This window comes from Chrysoperla carnea, chromosome 2 (assembly GCF_905475395.1).
Source record: "Chrysoperla carnea chromosome 2, inChrCarn1.1, whole genome shotgun sequence".
NCBI classification, from domain to species: domain Eukaryota; kingdom Metazoa; phylum Arthropoda; class Insecta; order Neuroptera; family Chrysopidae; genus Chrysoperla; species Chrysoperla carnea.
The window spans coordinates 25,239,344-25,258,008 of NC_058338.1; the positions used below are offsets into that span (position 1 = coordinate 25,239,344).

Sequence of the window (18,665 nt, forward strand, 5' to 3'; positions counted from 1 at the left end):
GTTTTTGGAGACGTGGAAAAACTTGCGTGTTGATACTGCTCTCTCTTTATCTTTATTCCATTCTTATGCTTGTGAAGAACAGAGACAGATGTAAATATCGATCTCCGTAAAATGTTCATTCGTTTTGTAAGCCACGTCTGACAATCCACATAAATTTGTCAAATTAGTCAACTAATATTGGATTAAGATTTACTTGGTAGTATAAATATTAGAAAATTATCAAATAGAAAAACAAATTATAAACCGGCACTAAGTGAAAATGGTTTGTATATACTTTCAAATTAATATATATAAATTATTTTTCTAATATTATGTTTCGATTTCAGCCTTTACGTTTAGACATAAAACGAAAACTAACAGCACGGTCAGATCGTGTAAAATGTGTGGATTTACATCCAACAGAACCATGGATGTTGTGCTCTTTGTATAATGGACACGTTCATGTGTCAAATCATGAAAATCAACAATTGGTTAAAACTTTTGAAGTATGTGATTTACCTGTACGTGCGGCTCGTTTTATACCCAGGAAAAATTGGATTGTTACTGGATCAGATGATATGCAAATACGAGTTTTCAATTATAACACCTTAGAAAGAGTGCATTCATTTGAAGCACATTCAGATTATGTCCGGTGTATCGTTGTTCATCCAACACAACCGTATATTCTCACTAGTAGTGGTAAGTATGTTTTTTTTTATTCAGAATGACTTATTTTCTGCTTCTCGTATTAACAACGGTTCACTTTTTGCAATGAATTTACTTGATAAAACTCTGCGTGTTTTTTGGATTTAACTAGTTTGTGTTGAGTTTGGAATTCGTCCATTGATTAAAATATTGTTTTTAATGCGATTTATACCGTTTAAATATATTTATTAGGGCACTAATATTAATAATTACTTACGTTTCAAATTCACGTTTCGATTACTTTTCGCTTTATTTTAACGTAATTGACAAAATCGCATGGAAAAAGAATGGCGAACCGAGATTAGAATCGAATTGAATAATTTTATAAGTAGGATAATATGACAATATTTTAGTTATAATATTGCCGGAATCTTCAACCGAAAAGTAAATTTTGAGAGGACAAAAATCTGCCTTTATTTAAAATTAATTAAAATATCTATTATTTAGTCCGTTTCGATTTTATTGAAATAAATTTTCCTACAATAAAAAATAAATCAGATAAAAATTGAATTTTAGATGACATGTTGATAAAATTATGGAATTGGGAGAAACAATGGGCTTGCCAACAAATATTCGAAGGACACACACATTACGTAATGCAAATTGTAATCAATCCAAAAGATAATAATACATTTGCAAGTGCTTCGTTAGATTTTACTGTTAAAGTTTGGCAATTAGGATCATCAACAGCTAATTTTACATTGGAAGGGCACGAGAAAGGTGTGAATTGCGTTGATTATTATCACGGTGGTGATAAACCATATTTAATATCCGGTGCGGATGATCGTCAAGTTAAAATATGGGATTATCAGAATAAAACATGCGTACAGACTTTAGAAGGGCATACACAGAATGTTTCTTGTGTTTGTTTCCATCCTGAATTGCCGGTTGTATTGACTGGCAGTGAAGATGGTACTGTTAGAATTTGGCATGCTGGTACATACCGTTTAGAAAGTTCCCTTAACTATGGATTTGAGCGGGTATGGACTATTGCTTGTATGAGAGGATCCAATAACGTTGCTCTAGGGTAAGTAATTGATTTACACATCTAAAGCAAGATTCACACTTATATAAAAGATATTTGAAATATAAATCTCAAAGATCAGTGATATTGCGGAGATTTGAGGATGTTGATAACTGAGAGTTGCAAAAGTTGAATCGATGTTTTAGTAACGAGTTTTATATTGTTACAGTTATGATGAAGGCAGTATCATGGTGAAAGTAGGAAGAGAAGAGCCAGCTGTTTCTATGGATGTTAATGGTGGCAAAATTGTTTGGGCTAAACATTCTGAAATACAACAAGCGAATTTGAAAGCAATTCCTGAAGGCACCGAAATTAAGGACGGAGAAAGGTTTGTAATCACAGAGAGTAAATTGTAAATTTTCCAAGCATGTTACTAGTTTTAGTTGATGTGATCAACGCATCCAGTAGTTTTTGGTGATGGATATTGTCGATTTTTCTTGAATAAAAAAGATTTAAGCTTATTGAAATAAAAAGTTTAGAAATAAAAAGTATTTTATTCACTTTTCTTCACGATAAATTTTTAAAAACTTGTTGTTTTTCAATTCTTTTAGTAAGTTTTTTATTCCCGCCATTTAGAATACACTGGAATTTCATTTTGAGTTTGAAATTTGAATTTAAACTAACCAATTTTTGGATTTGTCTAAATTCAAATCACTTTAAGGTTAATCTTTATCAGTATAAAATTCTTGTTCTCAACTCATTCAATTCAGTTAAATTTATTCATCTTTTTTTAAAAAATACATACATTGTACAGAACATGTCGTAAAGGACGTACATAGATGAAGTGCATAGATAGACGTAGATAGATGAAGTGGAAAGGTAGATGAAGTGCATAAAACCATTTTCTCTGTATATAATAAAAAATAAAAATTCTTTTTTTAAAATGAAATCAATATATTTAAATTTCAATATACTATTTATTGTCAATTCAATTAATAAGTCAAATATTCAAAGAATAAAAATCCTTACCATTAAAATCCTTATAAAATAAGTATACATAAATCTATCCAATTTGAGAAGCAAGCATAAACACCGTGAAATGTCCAAATTTCCCTAGCTTCGAAAATGTTTCTACAACTGTGCTTTTTTTTATACCAAATACAATTCTATTGACCTTTTTTTGTAATAGAAAAATTTTTTTACGTAGTTATTAGAATTCCATACAATTATTCGAAACGAATTGATCGAGTAGAAGTTTGAATAATAAATAAGCAATAAAGAATTTATATCAATTCTTTTTTCATTACTCTAATTTGAAAACAAACTTTATTTAGTTTTGCATCTAACGAATCTATCTGAGCTTTCAATTATACTATCAAATGTGATAACTAAAAATTTTATTTTGTTTGATAAACCGGGAATAATATCTACCCCTTTATTATTAGTATTATTATTGTCTTTAAATTTTTGAATTTGAGATTTGTCCCTCTTAATATTATATCTTAAAAAAAAATCTCTTAATATTTTATGAAGTTTGAAAAGCTTTTGAATACCTTTCATTATGTATAAGCTTTTTTTTTTTTTTTAAATTTAAAACCTCTCATTTTATCATGATCTAAAAAATGATAATATAAATTATTTTTTATAGATTACCAGTTGCTGTTAAAGATATGGGAGCATGCGAAATATATCCACAAACAATTGCACACAATCCAAATGGTAGATTTGTAGTTGTTTGTGGCGATGGTGAATACATAATATACACAGCAATGGCCCTGCGTAACAAAGCATTCGGCACAGCACAAGAATTTGTGTGGGCACAAGATTCATCTGAGTATGCTATTCGCGAAGGAACAACAACCGTGAGGGTATTCAAGAATTTTAAAGAAAAGAAATCATTTAAACCAGATTTTGGTGCAGAGGGTATATTCGGTGGTTATTTATTGGGTGTTCGATCTGTTCCTGGACTTGCATTCTATGATTGGGATACATTAGATTTAATTCGCCGTATTGAAATTCAACCAAAAGCTGTTTATTGGTCTGATAGTGGTGCATTATTGTGTTTGGCTACAGAAGATAGTTATTTCATACTTCGATATAATCCAGAAACAGTTGCAAAAGCTACTGAAACTCGAGAGGGAGTTACCGAAGATGGTATTGAAGATGCTTTTGATGTAAGTTTTTGTATTATATATAGTTACAAAATAAAAATGAACCAGCTGAAACATCTTAAATGACTTAAAAATGGTAAACTTAAAGTTAAAAACCAAAATGTTATGCCGATTCCGTATAAAAGTCTGTTTAAATTTTCCAGTGCACAGACGGCAAATTCAGTTCAGTGCCGTGAAAAACTAACGGAGCTAATGTTTTATTAAGCAAACAAATTTAAGAGCAATAGGCTCTGTTAACTAATTCGATATCTGTTTCTAGTTAACTTCTTGCAAAGTTTCGAAATAAAATTGTATAAATTTTTATTTGTTTTACTTAAAAATTTTCTATTGAATTTTCAGGTCCTTGGTGAGGTGCACGAAAGTGTGAAGACTGGATTATGGGTTGGTGATTGTTTTATTTATACGAATAGTGTAAATCGTATAAATTACTATGTCGGGGGTGAAATTGTAACCATTTCTCATTTAGATCATACAATGTATCTTCTTGGTTATGTTCCTCGTGACAACAGGTATTTCAATATTTATTTATCTAGTATTAACATTTCTAACATTAATATCTGACATGAACGAATATATACATCTGGACGGCAATCGAACCTACGACCTTTTGAATAAGAATGTAAACTCTGGGCAAACAAATGAGATGTGGGAATGTGTGTATATTTCTTCAATAGGCCTTTTTATTTTAAAAAGCGTTTACTTTTTGTTTTGTACTGTTTGTTAAAAAACTAATGTGATAAAATGAATAACAAATATCTTGTATCTTTGTTCAACTTATTACTGTCTGTCTGAAACAATAATGAAATAAAAAGGTCTATATCTTATGCCTTTGTATTTTCCGTTTTTGTTTTAAGTAATATCGAAAATTACAATTAATTTTTTTTATTAGATTATATCTTGGTGACAAGGAATTAAATGTTGTAAGCTATGCTTTATTATTGTCCGTACTCGAATATCAAACAGCTGTTATGCGAAGTGATTTTGATACTGCTGATCGTGTTTTACCAACAATTCCAAAGGAACATCGAACTAGAGTTGCACATTTCCTAGAAAAACAGGTAATACAATTATTATTGAAACCTTTCAAAATTTATTAAAGAAAATTTTATTAATTTATTTTAAATGATTTAGGGCTTCAAAAAACAAGCATTAGTTGTATCTACAGATCCCGAACACAGATTCGAATTAGCTATACAATTGGGCGATTTAAATGTTGCTGTTGAATTGGCACGTGAAGCTAATGCCCAACAAAAATGGCGACAATTAGCTGATTTGGCGATTAGTCGAAATAATTTTGATCTTGCCCAGGAATGTTTACAAAAAGCCCAAGATTTTGGTGGATTATTATTGTTGGCAACAAGCTCAGGTATGTTAAAATTGATTATTATAAAAAATTAGTATCAGTAATCTGTCAAAAATATCGATAATTGTTTGGTCTACTTCAAACTAGGTCCCATTTCGGGTACATTTTTTGGAGATTTTAATTTCGAAAGCAAAAAAAGGTCAGGTGGAGCTTTATTCTATGAAATCGGTAGTTGATCGATGATATTGTTCCGTTTTCCTTTATACATTAGATTATAATTGCGGTTATATGATGATACATCATTGCCTTGCATAATTCACGAATTGTCAAATTTTTGGAACGTAAATATTGAACAACAAATAAATTTCCTCAGGAAAAGGCTTTATTGCTTACAAATCGTTTTATTTATTGTCAGTATATTTTTCGATTCATTGAAAATTAATTCACCACAGGACTTTTCGGGATATGAGGCAAATTCTACTAACACATAGTCAAGACAAGGCTATCAACTTTTGCGATTTAAAAAAAAATCATAATCATTACCATTCTTGAACCTTGGTTCTTTTGTTGTTTGAATTGTTATTGACATCATATTTGATAATATTTTTAGGAAATGCTGATATGGTTCAAAACTTAGGTGAAATGGCACTTGGAGAAAATAAAACAAACATAGCATTTTTATCATTTTTATTACGTGGCGATTTAGATAAATGTTTGGAAATTCTCATTGATACAAATCGTCTACCAGAAGCTGCATTTTTTGCCAGATCATATTTACCAAGTAAAATATCATATGTTGTTGAAAAATGGCGAGAACAATTAACAGCAGTCAATGAAAAAGCTGGTCAAAGTATTGCTGATCCACAAAGCTATCCAAATCTATTTCCTGGACTTAGTGAACTATTTAAAGTAGAACAATTTCTTCAAATAGAACGAAAAAATTTACCTCTTGCATCATTGGCCGCTACAATCAAACCAAATTCTGAACGAAATGTTTTAGAAGAACTAAAAAGTTATGAGAGCGGTGGTCATATTATTAATGATAACTCTGATATTCTATCCTCAAATAATTTAGAAACAACAGGAAACCAGTATGCAGATCTATTAGGCGATGATTCAATCAATCAAAAATTATCGTCAATAAAACTCACTGATCTATTAACGACAACAGGACAAAGTGCGGTCTTACCTAAAAAATCATCTACAAATGATCTTCTGGATGATTTAGAATTAGAATCATTTAATATTGACGAAAATATTGATACTTCGGTGAGTCAAATTTTTGATTAATTTTGTTTTTGTTTCCATTTAAAAATATATAAATCTGATCATCCTTTTCTGCAAAGTGAGTTTAAGGAATTTAAAAAATATTAATAGTTATGATTAAGGTTGGTTATGAAATACAAATTACAAAAAAAAATTAAGTCTTTGTCTCCTGTTATAAATTGCAAATAATTTTTTTTGCTACATTCTCTTAAGCTATTTCGATACCGAAAAAAATGCTTTTGTGTGGGTAAATTTTTGAAATATAATCTACATTAAGAAATTGGTAAAATTTCAAAACTTTTAGTATGAAATGCATTAAAAAACATGACAATTCTAATATATAATACTCTTATGAATTTTTAAATTATCTCATAAATTATCATGCCATCCATTAACGATTAAGTGGGTATATTGACTACATATGATAATGGTTCTTTTCTTTTAAAGCATGATTTAAACTGTGAAATTCGAATTTAGGAAAATATACATTTCCTTACAAGTTCACAGGCATTCTCGTAATGATTGTAATACTAAATAAAATTTAAATAGCGACATGGGTAAAATTAGAAAGCAGAATAATAAATTTATATTGCTAATTGAAACCTACGTGTCGTTAGCGGTAGCTGTAATAGAAGTATAGACTGACTGAATCAGTTGTAATTCGAGAACCACTGATTTTTCACTTAAAAATACGGTATATTGGACTCGAAAATTATAAAAATTAAAGACCTTTGTCAACCAATATTCGTCGTCTGAGGGTAGTTGCAACCTTTTTCATTAACCAGTAAATTTTTGTAACTGCCAGTAACTGAAAGATAGAGGTGGTTTATTAGCACCTTTGATCGGTTAAGAATTTTGACTAATCACAACACTCTTGCAGAAACATACGGAATCCTAAAAACATTAAAATGAGGTAAAATTTATGGATGATAAAATAAAATGTCTTAGATTAATATATACACAACCACAAAATGCATAATGTTTGTCGCTCACCTGTCACATTTACCGTTTGTACAAAAATAAAATCTTTCGTTAATAATTTACAACAACAACAAAAAAGAATTAAACAATTGTTGTCACATAGTTTGATGATATACTTTGTTGTGTTGAAACATTCAGTGCCAACGAAACATTCTTTAAGCTTGGAATTTTGTAGCACTTAAAATAATTCACCCTCACTGTCTTAAAAATTGTTAGTCTCATTTCGAAAAGTATGTCACATTTAATAATTTTAGAAACTGAACAGATCTAAAAAAAAGCCATCCGAAAAAGTGATAAAAAGTTTTTAGTACTATTAAAGTTAAATTTTTAAGGTAGACAAGATAAATATTCTACCTTTATAGACCAAGATAAGGAAGCAAGCTGAAATTTTTACTGTTTGTTTTAGACCTAAAAATTGACTTTTTAAACGCGCAAAATCTGTCAATTGGTCATAGATTCATGAATCCTGACACACCTAGTTGTATGGTGCATGAGACCCATATTTTAAACCGTAAGAGATCGAGGAAAGTTTCACTACAAAAAAATGAACCTTTTAAAAACAAGTTTTACAGTATTTTATGTAATTTAACAATTATGTATGTATACCATACATACCAATTATGTTGATACCGAAGTATATACAGAGTATTTAAAAATTAACTCAGTTAGTTCTTACCTTCACTTCCTTATAATACAGAAAAGTTTTGTTTTTTTTTTTTGTTTTTCAGTCTAAAATATATAATATATTTTTGTTTTTTTATTTTAGGATATCAACTCCGATGATGATTTATTAATTAATGACTAAAAGAGAAAATGATAGAAAAAACGCCACAGAAAAAAACCAGATTTGTGTTTAAGTATTATATTAAATTTTTCCATAGTGCATTAAATATTTACTTGTTCGTTCATTCATATTTCCATCTTCGTATTAATGAGAATGACTTTTTCCAATTAATATCAATTATAATTTGAAATTAATTTTATTGTTTTACTAAGTTCGTTTTGTAAAGCAAAAGTTTTAACACAAAATAAATGTTTTCAGATAAAAATAAGAAAAAAATGTAAATTAAAAAAACAAACAAAATTAGAATCGTAATTACTTATTACGAATTTTATTATTATTATTTTGTATAAAATATTTTTTAAAAATAAATAAATATTATTATTACAGGTGTTGATTTTATTTTTTATGAAACCATAGTAACTTACATCAATACTGTTCAAATGTTTGAATGAAGAGTCTAATCAAAAATAGTCTACTCTATTAATGCCCAAGTCATTCCATAGGCCTCTGGTGTTTTTCTTAAAATTTAAGCCTGCTTATAAATGATTGCTTGACCTCATTACTGATTTTTCCAATAAATTAGTTTGTCCATGTCAAAATTGAAAAAAATTTCCGACATTTTTGACCATTTTACTAATCTGACCTACTTTATTCATTTAACGGTTCAGGGATGGTGAACCAATGGAACGCATGATACCACGCGACACAATATTTTAGGCACGCCACCGACCACAAAATTCACTATATAAAGTATTATATTACGAACAAACGCATGTAATCCTATTAACGCATTAAACGCTCATTAAACATTTGTTAAGAAAAAATATGAGTTGATACATACTTATAGGTTCACCACCCCTTGTCTAAGCACAAAGACTAGGGAGTGAACTTTTTGACTAGCTTTTGTTCAACTTTACTTGTATGTACATATGTCCTGGAGTTTTGCAATTAATTTTTACCCACTTCCATTCTATCGGGCTGAAATTTGGCACACACGATTGATTATCGTGACAATGCAATTTATGGTAAGTATTGCCTGATATACATACCTTTTTATACCTTGTATATGTAATATATATCAAGGTATATTAAGTTTAGTCCCAAGTTTGTAACGCCTAAAAATATTGATGCTACAAACAAATTTTTAGTATAGGTGTTTATAAAATCACCTAATATTTCCATTTTCGGTTGTCGGTCTGTCTGTCCGCCTGTCTGTGGACACGATAACTCAAAAACGAAATGAGATATCAAGTTGAAATTTTTATAGGGTGCCAGGACGTAAAAAGTGAGGCTAAGTTCGAAAATGAGCAACATATGTCATTTGGGTCTCCGTAGGATCCATTTTGTAAACGGTTAGAGATAGAACAAAAGTTTAAATATAAAAAATGGTTCTTATAAAAAAATTAACAACTTTTGTTTGAAATTTTTTTTCGAAAACTAAATAAATGGCGGCCGAAAGGCCGCTATAATTGTGTTGGTTTTTTAAACTATTCTAATTTATAAAAAATAATGCAAGCACTGTTTATTTTGCGACAAAAACTTTTTAGCAAAAAGATTCCATTAAAATTTGACCGTATTTTCTCATAAAGTTTCCGAAGGATTTTGCTTCAGCTGGTCTCATTTTTTTCGTATTTTTGTTCTTCATTTTTTTGTTTTTTATTAAAAAAAGTTTTCCGTCTTTTTTCTTCTATTTTTTGTTTTTTATTTAATTGTTTTTCCGATTTTTTTTTATGCGAAAAACCGATTTTTTCGCATTATTCCGATTTTTACGATATAATTGGGTCAGTTAGATGATTTTTTATTGCGCTGTTATAAAGTTTTTTATAATCTGCCTATATAATAGGTAATAGCTAACAAGAATTAAAATATTTTTGAAATAAGCAAGATTTGTTCTAATATTTTTTTCTTTTTTGAATTCTAGAATAAATTTTATGTCTAATGGACAAAGCACATACATATTGTGGGGTGTTATACGAATGTAATATTTCACCCACAAAAGTGACATGACTTTCAGCTGTTACACGTTTGTCATTGCTTCAACTGCAATGTAGAATTTATTTCTATTTTAAAAATGCTTGAGTTTCAGACATTCTTGATTAATCCCATAGGCACCAATTTGTCTACACTTAATTAACAAATATAATCCTCACCATATTGTGACTTTTCATCTCTTCAAACTAAATTTTAAAGGATTCTGATTAGATAGGTAGGTCTATAAAATATAATTTATATGAAATTTCGATTATATTAAACTTAAAAGATAACTGACCTGTATGGTGGGGGAATACTTAATGTTTGAACTGTTTCTAAGTACCTAATCATTATTAAAATTTTGGGACTAAATTTTGACTTTCGATATAAAATAATAGGATGACAAAAAATTATCGTATCTCTCTCTTTCAAAAAATTATCGAATACTAGCCATGAATTTAGGTAAGACGTTATCTACACATATTATGAAGTTCTGTCTAATCTTCTAAATCAAATTTTTATTTCATGTGCCTATTTACAACGTCTTGCGCGGAAAATTTTTTGCATTAAAAATTTTTTTTGTCCACTTTCTGCAAATGGGAAAAGTAAGAAAAAGGCAATTAATTCTACGGAAGCTGTCTTATGTTATCATATCCGTTAAGTAAAATTACTTTTTTTTAAATACATCGTTTTTAAATTAGTGTTTATAGTTGTTTAAAGTGGTTATTTAAAAATAAATGGTAAATGCTTAACATAGCGGCAAATTCCTTTTACATTATGGAGATAGCAAATAGATCCTTCTAAATCAACATCTGGAGTTGTAGCTACCTACATGTATATAATAGTCAAATAAGTAAAAGTAGCGTCGGCATATTAAAGGGAAGGGTAGCCCGGCATTTGATTTGATTTTTTACTTCACACTTAGATTATCGCACTAATGATGTGAAAAAAAATAAGTCCTGAGGGTTAACATTACTTATAGATTTTAATCCCAAATAATTAAACCACTTCATTGAAAACTCAAAAGTAGAGAAAGAAAGTAACGAAAAAATTTAAAATATTTGTATTTTTGAAGTAATTATTCCACTTTTATCATCGTGGTATTTGCAGTTCTTATGCTAAAACTATGGTAAAACCCACTTTTCGACAGAATTTATCAAATTTTTTTCACAGACACAAAATAGAGCTTACTATTCACTCCCAAAGATTCAGAAATTTTGACACGAGCTAATTATAGCCTAAGTTCCCAATCTTGACCAATTTACGTCAAAATTAAACGACATGGTGCAATTTTTTTTTTAATTCTAAAAAAATCCTTTCAACTCCCCAATTTTTTTTGTCAATTCTGTCGAAAATACTTTTTAATATCATAAAAAATAGCTGGGAGGACAATGACCCTCGAAATCGCGAATTCTACATCTGATTATCTCGCGATCTAAACGGCAAAAAATTCTGCTTCGGTATCCCACAACTAAAATTATTCTGAGCCTGTCAAAAAATAGGCCAAATCTGTGGACAAGTGATTTCATACTGGAAATAGCTTATAGTTAAAAAAAAGTGAAGAAATAGAAGGAAATTGGAACGAATTCTCGGAAAATTCGGAACGCTTGGTAGTGAGACCTTTATAGAATGAGTCTGACACCAGAACAAAATACAATTTCCAAGAAAAGCATAAAAAAAAAATATTCAAATTGAAAACTTTGCCCTTTTATGCATCAGTTAAAATCGTAATTTCAGTGTTTTTTCGATCAGATTTTTATTTCACAGCTTACATTTTAATTAAAAACAAAAAATATTAATACAAAAAAAAATATGAAGAAAGATTTATTAGTTTTGGTTTCCATTCACCATTGTGAAATTAAATTAAAGAAAAATCATTATATTAATAATTACGTCATTTATACGTGAGAATATGCTTTCAAATTTACACATAAATAAATATATTTTATTTATGTGTTTTGTAAAAATAAATAAAATAAATAATATGTAAAATCAAGAACAATAATTATAGTAATTCTGGACGTGTTATGGACGTTGTAATACAATTTATTACTTTACATTTGTGGCTAAGGCTCGCTATATATGTTTGTTAACATAGTCGCGGAAACGAAACACTAAAAACAGCCAAAGTTCGAAAAATTTGAACAGTAAAACGGATTTGAATTCGGTTTTCTGCATTCGATTAGTTAAAGTGTCAGAAATTTTTGTGGCCTAATTTGATTTATAAGAAATATTAAATAATATGCATTTTAAATTAACCGTAAATGTCCTAAATTCACAATTCAGTTAATAGTAATGAAATTGATTCCAAACTTGTTACTCGGGGGCTTGTGGTGTCGCTGAACACAAATATTGCGACAGAATCGGGCACCAGCTACTTGGCGCCCGGAGTACCTAGGGTACTCGAACTCGAGGCACTTTGGGTACCATGAACCTGGGAAGCCAAATCTGACACGATATTCACTCAAAGGCCCCGTGTGACAAGTTTAGAATCATTTTCATCACTATCAATCGAATTGTGAATTTAGTATATTTACGGTTAATTTAAAATGCAATTATAAAATGCATATTATTTATGCAAATTGAATATTTTTAATTTCTTATAAATCAATTTACGTAACAAAATTTACTGACGCATTCAAATTTGTCTTACTGTTCAAATTTTCGGCTTCGTTTCCGCCACTAACAGTGTGCCATATACAAATATAATAAGTTCATTTTTTTAAACTTTCTAATAGAAAACTATTTTTTTCATCCCGAAAAACGAAATTTTACATTTTGAGGTGTCATCATGACAAAGTAACATTGGTATCGGTTTTTGTTTTTTGTTGATGTAAGGATTTCGATGACACTTTGGATTCTACCGTTCACATTAGATTATCGGACATATCACTGTGTCGGTTTATTTTTGGTTTTTATTAATAATAACTAACTATCAAATTATTAAATATTTATTCATACATTAATTAATTATCACTTTACATAAATCACCACAAAACAAATTATTTTATACCGGTCCGGTTATGAATTGTCACTTGGTTATTTTTTTTTGTATCACTGCCAACTTCCCTATTTTAGCACTGTATATCAAATGTCCCTACAACTGTGTAGTAAAGGGGAGTTCAAAGAGAGGAGAAACACAAAATTTCGACTTTCTCGGGTAATATGCTGTAGAAAATCTTTTTTAATTAACTATAATGTTCATTTTTTTCTGAAAATAGAATATTTATGGAAACTTTTGGATTTTACCTGCGATACCATTGCTCTATCAGGCAGGTGGCATTCAGATGAATTTTTAGCATTTATTCACGCGATACCAACTTGTAGAAAATATCTAACTTATATACATTTACCATAAAACTAAAAATATCGAAAATAAAATTTTTGATAAATGTAATAATTCACTGAATCAGAAAGCTACTGATCTGGCATCAAAATACTATATTCACCACGATTTGTTATATGCCAACTTATTGCTTGCTTACTAGTACCTACCTATAGGTTGCACTTAAGGGATCTCTTGAAAAATTAAAATTGACCTTTCTCAACGAATCAAAAAGTTAATTTAATCCGAAAATTTTCTTATAGAGTGTTCCGCCCAAAGAGTTTTAATATAAGTAGTTACTATAGTTTAAGGTTCTACCCATTTTGTATCGAGATGGTAATACCAACTTGTATCTAGGCTTTCAAGAAATTTTAAGCAAAGTTCAAATTCAATGTCCTTTACGAATATATTCATCTATATTTATACATATAAAATGCTTTGTCCTGAATGACTGATTGATTGACTGACTGACGGATCAACGCACAGCCTAAACCGCTGATCGCAGAGACCTGAAACTTGGAGGGTGTGTTCTTTGTATAACGTAGGCATCCAATAAGACAGAATTTTCCAAAATTCTACTCCTAAGGGGGTGAAATAGGGGATGTCTTTTTTAAGTCCACTACTTTACCGATTTTTTAAATTCTTTCACCCACAGAATGCTATATTGTCTGTAAGTAACATGGGCTGTATTTTACATAAAAAATTAGTGTTCTACACCCAAAAATTAAAACCCAAAAATGGAGTATGGCGAACAAATGCGAAATTAAGTGAGGATAAAGGAAGGGGAAGCTATAACGCCGTTGTCTTTGTTTGTTGAAATAGCCCAGTGATGCGGGCGGGTAACTGCTAATATACTTATATGTAACTTACCGTAAAAGCAGAATGGTAGGTTAGATGTTTGTAAAACTTACCTGTATTTTTGTATAATTTTGTCGTTTACAGCCTGATCTTTCTTCAAAATAAGGGGATACCTTCATTAAACGAAGCCTTTACCAAAATTATATTCTGTAATTTATAAGCACTTTATCTGCGTGGCACCACTTAATTGGGGCTACGAGATCAGGTTTTGTGGTAAACCTATGAAAGAAGTAAGAAATCTTTGATTCCCGCACATCCCCGGGAGAATTATGTATGTACCTATATCTGGTTTTTAAATTGTTTAATCGACTTGTTTGGGCTTCTTTTTGGGAATTTTTATATCTATTAAATATGTATTAAGTGTGGTAAGAAATTACATTCTTAAAATCTCACAATTACTCAGATTTTTTAAATCTTAGACAAAATTTTGCATACAGTCAACAATTTTAAGTGTACCTATAGATAAATAAAAAAATCAATAAAAATACGATTTATTAATAAATTTTATTTTTTGTTTAATATTTGTTTTAAATTATATTTTTATATCTAATATTATAATTACATATACACATTAATTAATATAATTTTATTTTTATTATAATATTTATTTGTTTATTTTCACAATATTATATAAGTAATAACAGAGGTTTTCTAGTTCAAAACATAGATAGTAATTTCAGATTAAGATAATAATATTATCAAATAATTATTTTTCAAAAATAATGATACCTGCGAATGAAAAATTAGCTTTTAGTCCACATGTTGGCAGGTAATGAAGCGTTTTTAGTACTTCTTAATCTTTTGAAAATTTTATATCGTTACAGAATAGAGAGTGGATAGGACGGATAAGTTATATAATAATTATATTAAAAAACTACGTTAACCTTAAATTATTATTTTCTTAGAAATGTAAAATATAAAATTGATATTTATACAAAATAAAAAATAATTCTCGTATACCTTTTAGTATCTTTTACTCAAGCATGCATACAAAAAAACTCTAAAATTATTTTTAACAAAAAACTGCTTTTCGATGTCATTTTTCCAATATAGTGGCGCGAGCGCCAAAGATACGAGGTAGCAAAGTGGGAATTCGAAAAGAGCACTTCAAAATCTATAATATCACCCATTTTCTCAACTCTCGCAAAACTTTCCAGGTAACCATTGTTTTTTTTAACCAAATGGCTAATAGTATGTCGTTATTTAAATTTTGAAAGTTTAAAATTCCGATCTTTGACAAAAATATTTGATCACAAGCTCTCACGATGAGTGAAGAATAATTTCTTAATTCTATATTCTATTTTATTAAAAGTAACAAGTGCCGAATTTACTTATCATCGTTTTTTTGTTGTTTTGATAACTTTGGCAGACCTTGAAACATTATAATATATTTATTATTTCATTATACAAATGAGAACATTAACCTAATTTATAAAAATGAAATTAAGACGCCAACATTAATTTTATTCTATAAATATAAAATGTAATCGCACAATAATTGCATGAGGAATCAGTCAAAATATTTTGCATAAAAATAACGTAAGTGTAGGGGTAAGTAGGGTAAAACTGGGTTCACAGGTCAAATCGGGTACTAGCTGATCCCCATGACGAACAGTTCTATTGTAGTGAAGTATGTGCGGTGTAAAATATCTCAATATTAAATTATAAAAAATTGACAATGGGGTGTCTAATGTCTATCATATAGAAGAAGAATTTTGGGTGTGGCGACCGAAAACTTTTCTAGCCGCGTGAAAGAGAACGCTTCATTTATAAGAATAGTCGTAAATAAAAATGATGTAAGGCTGAACGTAATTAACTCATAAATTGAGTTATAACCTGGGTAATGTATCCATGACAAGCTGATGTGCACGGAAACTGGGTGATAACTTATTTTTCCATTCGTTTTCCATGCGTTTTAACTTCTATTGATGCTGGCTCTTGGTTTAATATAAATAATAAAATTCCATCTTACTTTTTACTCCAAACGCTCGTACAGACTCTGTGCATATGAATGGGTTGACAAGATATATGGATTATTTCCTCGGTTTTTTAGTCACCATTGTTATAACTTTATTGTGTGTCATAAACTTTATTGTGTGTATCTTTATTCAAATCCGCATTGCTCATAGAGGAGGAAGCGAGACGGGTATACGACTCTTCTACATATCTCAGTTCCTTTAATAGTAATGAGAAAGGTAGGAAAAAAATGTTGTCTCTTTGTTTTACTCGTATTTTAGGCTGTCACTGTCTTACTCGTATGTTAAGTTAGGAGTCCGAGGGACTTTTGTGAGTCACGTTTGCCCATCCTTATGTTCTAAGAAATTTAACGAACTGGAAACTAAGATAAACACTCGCATTGAATTAATCCTAGTTAAAAATTTAAGAAAATAATATTGGAAATATTTGGATTAAAATTAAAATTACACGTGGTTATACGTTTCATTTTTAAAGATTCATAAATTTTTAAAATAAAAATAAAAAATAAATTATTTAGTTCTTAGGTACAGAATTAATTATAATTTCTACTTTCATTACAAGAAGATTCAAACATCGTTTATTTATATAAAGTATGTACAGTCTTAAGATCAAACAGCAATAATTTGTTGAAATAATTGCAAAACAAAAAAAATAATAATTGATAAAATTAAAAATAATATCTTAAAATTTAATATAAACAGAAAATCACTAGTTTTACCCAAAATCAAGATAAAATGTTTCTTTTTTCCATTAAATTAGGTGATATTTTAAGTTATAAAATAATTAAAAAAATTAACAAATAAATGCGTTATTTTAAAAAATATACAAATAAAGGTTTTTCCATTAATTTTCTAATATTATATAAAAATTATTCTATTTAAATTCTAAGAAAATATACAGTTTTTATGTTGTCGCAAAAGATCAAGTTTTTTTGTTGTCTTATATAAACAAAATTAAAATTAATTTCTTAATTTAAGAAAAATATATTATAATTCAAAATAAATTAATTTAACAGATTTTTTTTCTTGATAAATTAAATGTAGAAAAAGTTTTTAAAGCACGTAATATTTTTCTAAAAATATAATATTCGCAGAGATATGCTATTTATTAGAAAATAGATTATATTTATTAGAAAAATGAACAACCACTAAAGTTGCCTTTAGAATTTTGGTTACGAAGACGATATGATAGTGAAAATCCATCACGGACTCTCAGCAGGGTCCGATCTAGCTATGTTGTCGCTCTGGACAAAAATAATGTTCGCCACCTTTTACACTAACACTAGATAAGTCATGAGCTTGTTATTATTCTAATGGCTTCTGAATTGCTGGGGCTTCTGAATAAGTATACGAAAGTTTATCAGAATGTCTATTTATGTATGCATGTTTGTAAGCTCCGAGTAAAAAAAATCAAAGACGTCCTCTAAACTACAGAAGGTTTGTGTCACCCAATATATCATATTTTAAGGATTCCAATAAAATGTCGCATTGTAGGAATGTAGGATAAAAAGGTGTTTCCCAAAAATATTGTAATACTTATATACAAATTATAGAAAATATTTAGTTCCATCAACGTTTTGGGGGAGAGGTTCCCGTCAAACATAAACGGGAGGAAAAGAGGTACTCGTTCAGAAATGTAAAATTGGGAATAAAATTTCGGTGAATTCTCAAATTAAAATTTATACATATTGAAACAGTTGGGTTCATTTCTTCCTATTTTAATTAAATTGTAAGGCGTAACACCATTTTAAATTATATTGGTCTGTCTAAGTATTTAATGCTGCAAAAGTAGTAAGTAGTTTTTTGTCGAGCTGCTAAGCATGGTAATTTTATTAAGATTTTGCTTTCTAAGAGATAAAACTGAGGACTCCGCGGAATCGTCCAACGCTCTCAATTTTCCGCCCTTAGTTTCACCTCTCTGGACATTTGCGCGGCTGCTCCCTCCCCTTAGATCGAGCCCTGACTCTCTGTCTATAAAGTGAGGACAACTTGCTGAACTCTTTCTCAATTCTACCACTCTTCTGTAACCCGTACTCGGACGAGTAAATAAACCAGTCTTAATTCGAACTACCAATTTACATTTGAATTGACCCATGTTGAGCTAGCATGGATTTGATGTCCCTATAACTTCTAAACGAGGGCTAACCAATGGCTTATTTGGATGTTCTTGGATGAATGATAATACGATTTATCATCCCCCGCCAATTTCCTTTAGTGGTAGAGTTTCGAACTGCTATTTTGATTTTTTTTCGTTTGGACCGAACTATTTTTCTACATTTAATGTAATAAAAAATGAAAAATTTTTGTGGATGGAATGCAATGAATGCAAGTAGCTACCTTTTGTGATTTTATAAATTTGATAAATAATTTTGACTATATTTA

The 18,665-nt window shown here is 29.3% G+C and overlaps 1 protein-coding gene across 1 annotated transcript; it reads left to right on the forward strand.

Annotated features, from left to right (window-relative positions):
* The first annotated feature begins 72 nt into the window (after nt 1-72).
* LOC123292060 (coatomer subunit beta') lies at nt 73-8,278 on the forward strand. Its single transcript, XM_044872571.1, has 10 exons — nt 73-262; nt 327-678; nt 1,201-1,711; nt 1,878-2,036; nt 3,297-3,822; nt 4,159-4,328; nt 4,709-4,877; nt 4,951-5,185; nt 5,733-6,391; nt 8,136-8,278. The coding sequence occupies exons 1-10, from the start codon at nt 260-262 to the stop codon at nt 8,172-8,174; spliced, it is 2,823 nt and encodes a 940-aa protein (XP_044728506.1). The 5' UTR covers nt 73-259; the 3' UTR covers nt 8,175-8,278.
* The last annotated feature ends 10,387 nt before the right edge of the window (nt 8,279-18,665 follow it).

Excerpts from the sequence above, each read along its gene's own strand:
- LOC123292060 (XM_044872571.1), top strand. Across the intron at positions 1,712-1,877 it reads TCCAATAACGTTGCTCTAGG|TTATGATGAAGGCAGTATCA; the intron begins GTAAGTAATTGA and ends ATATTGTTACAG. Across the intron at positions 5,186-5,732 it reads ATTGTTGGCAACAAGCTCAG|GAAATGCTGATATGGTTCAA; the intron begins GTATGTTAAAAT and ends TAATATTTTTAG.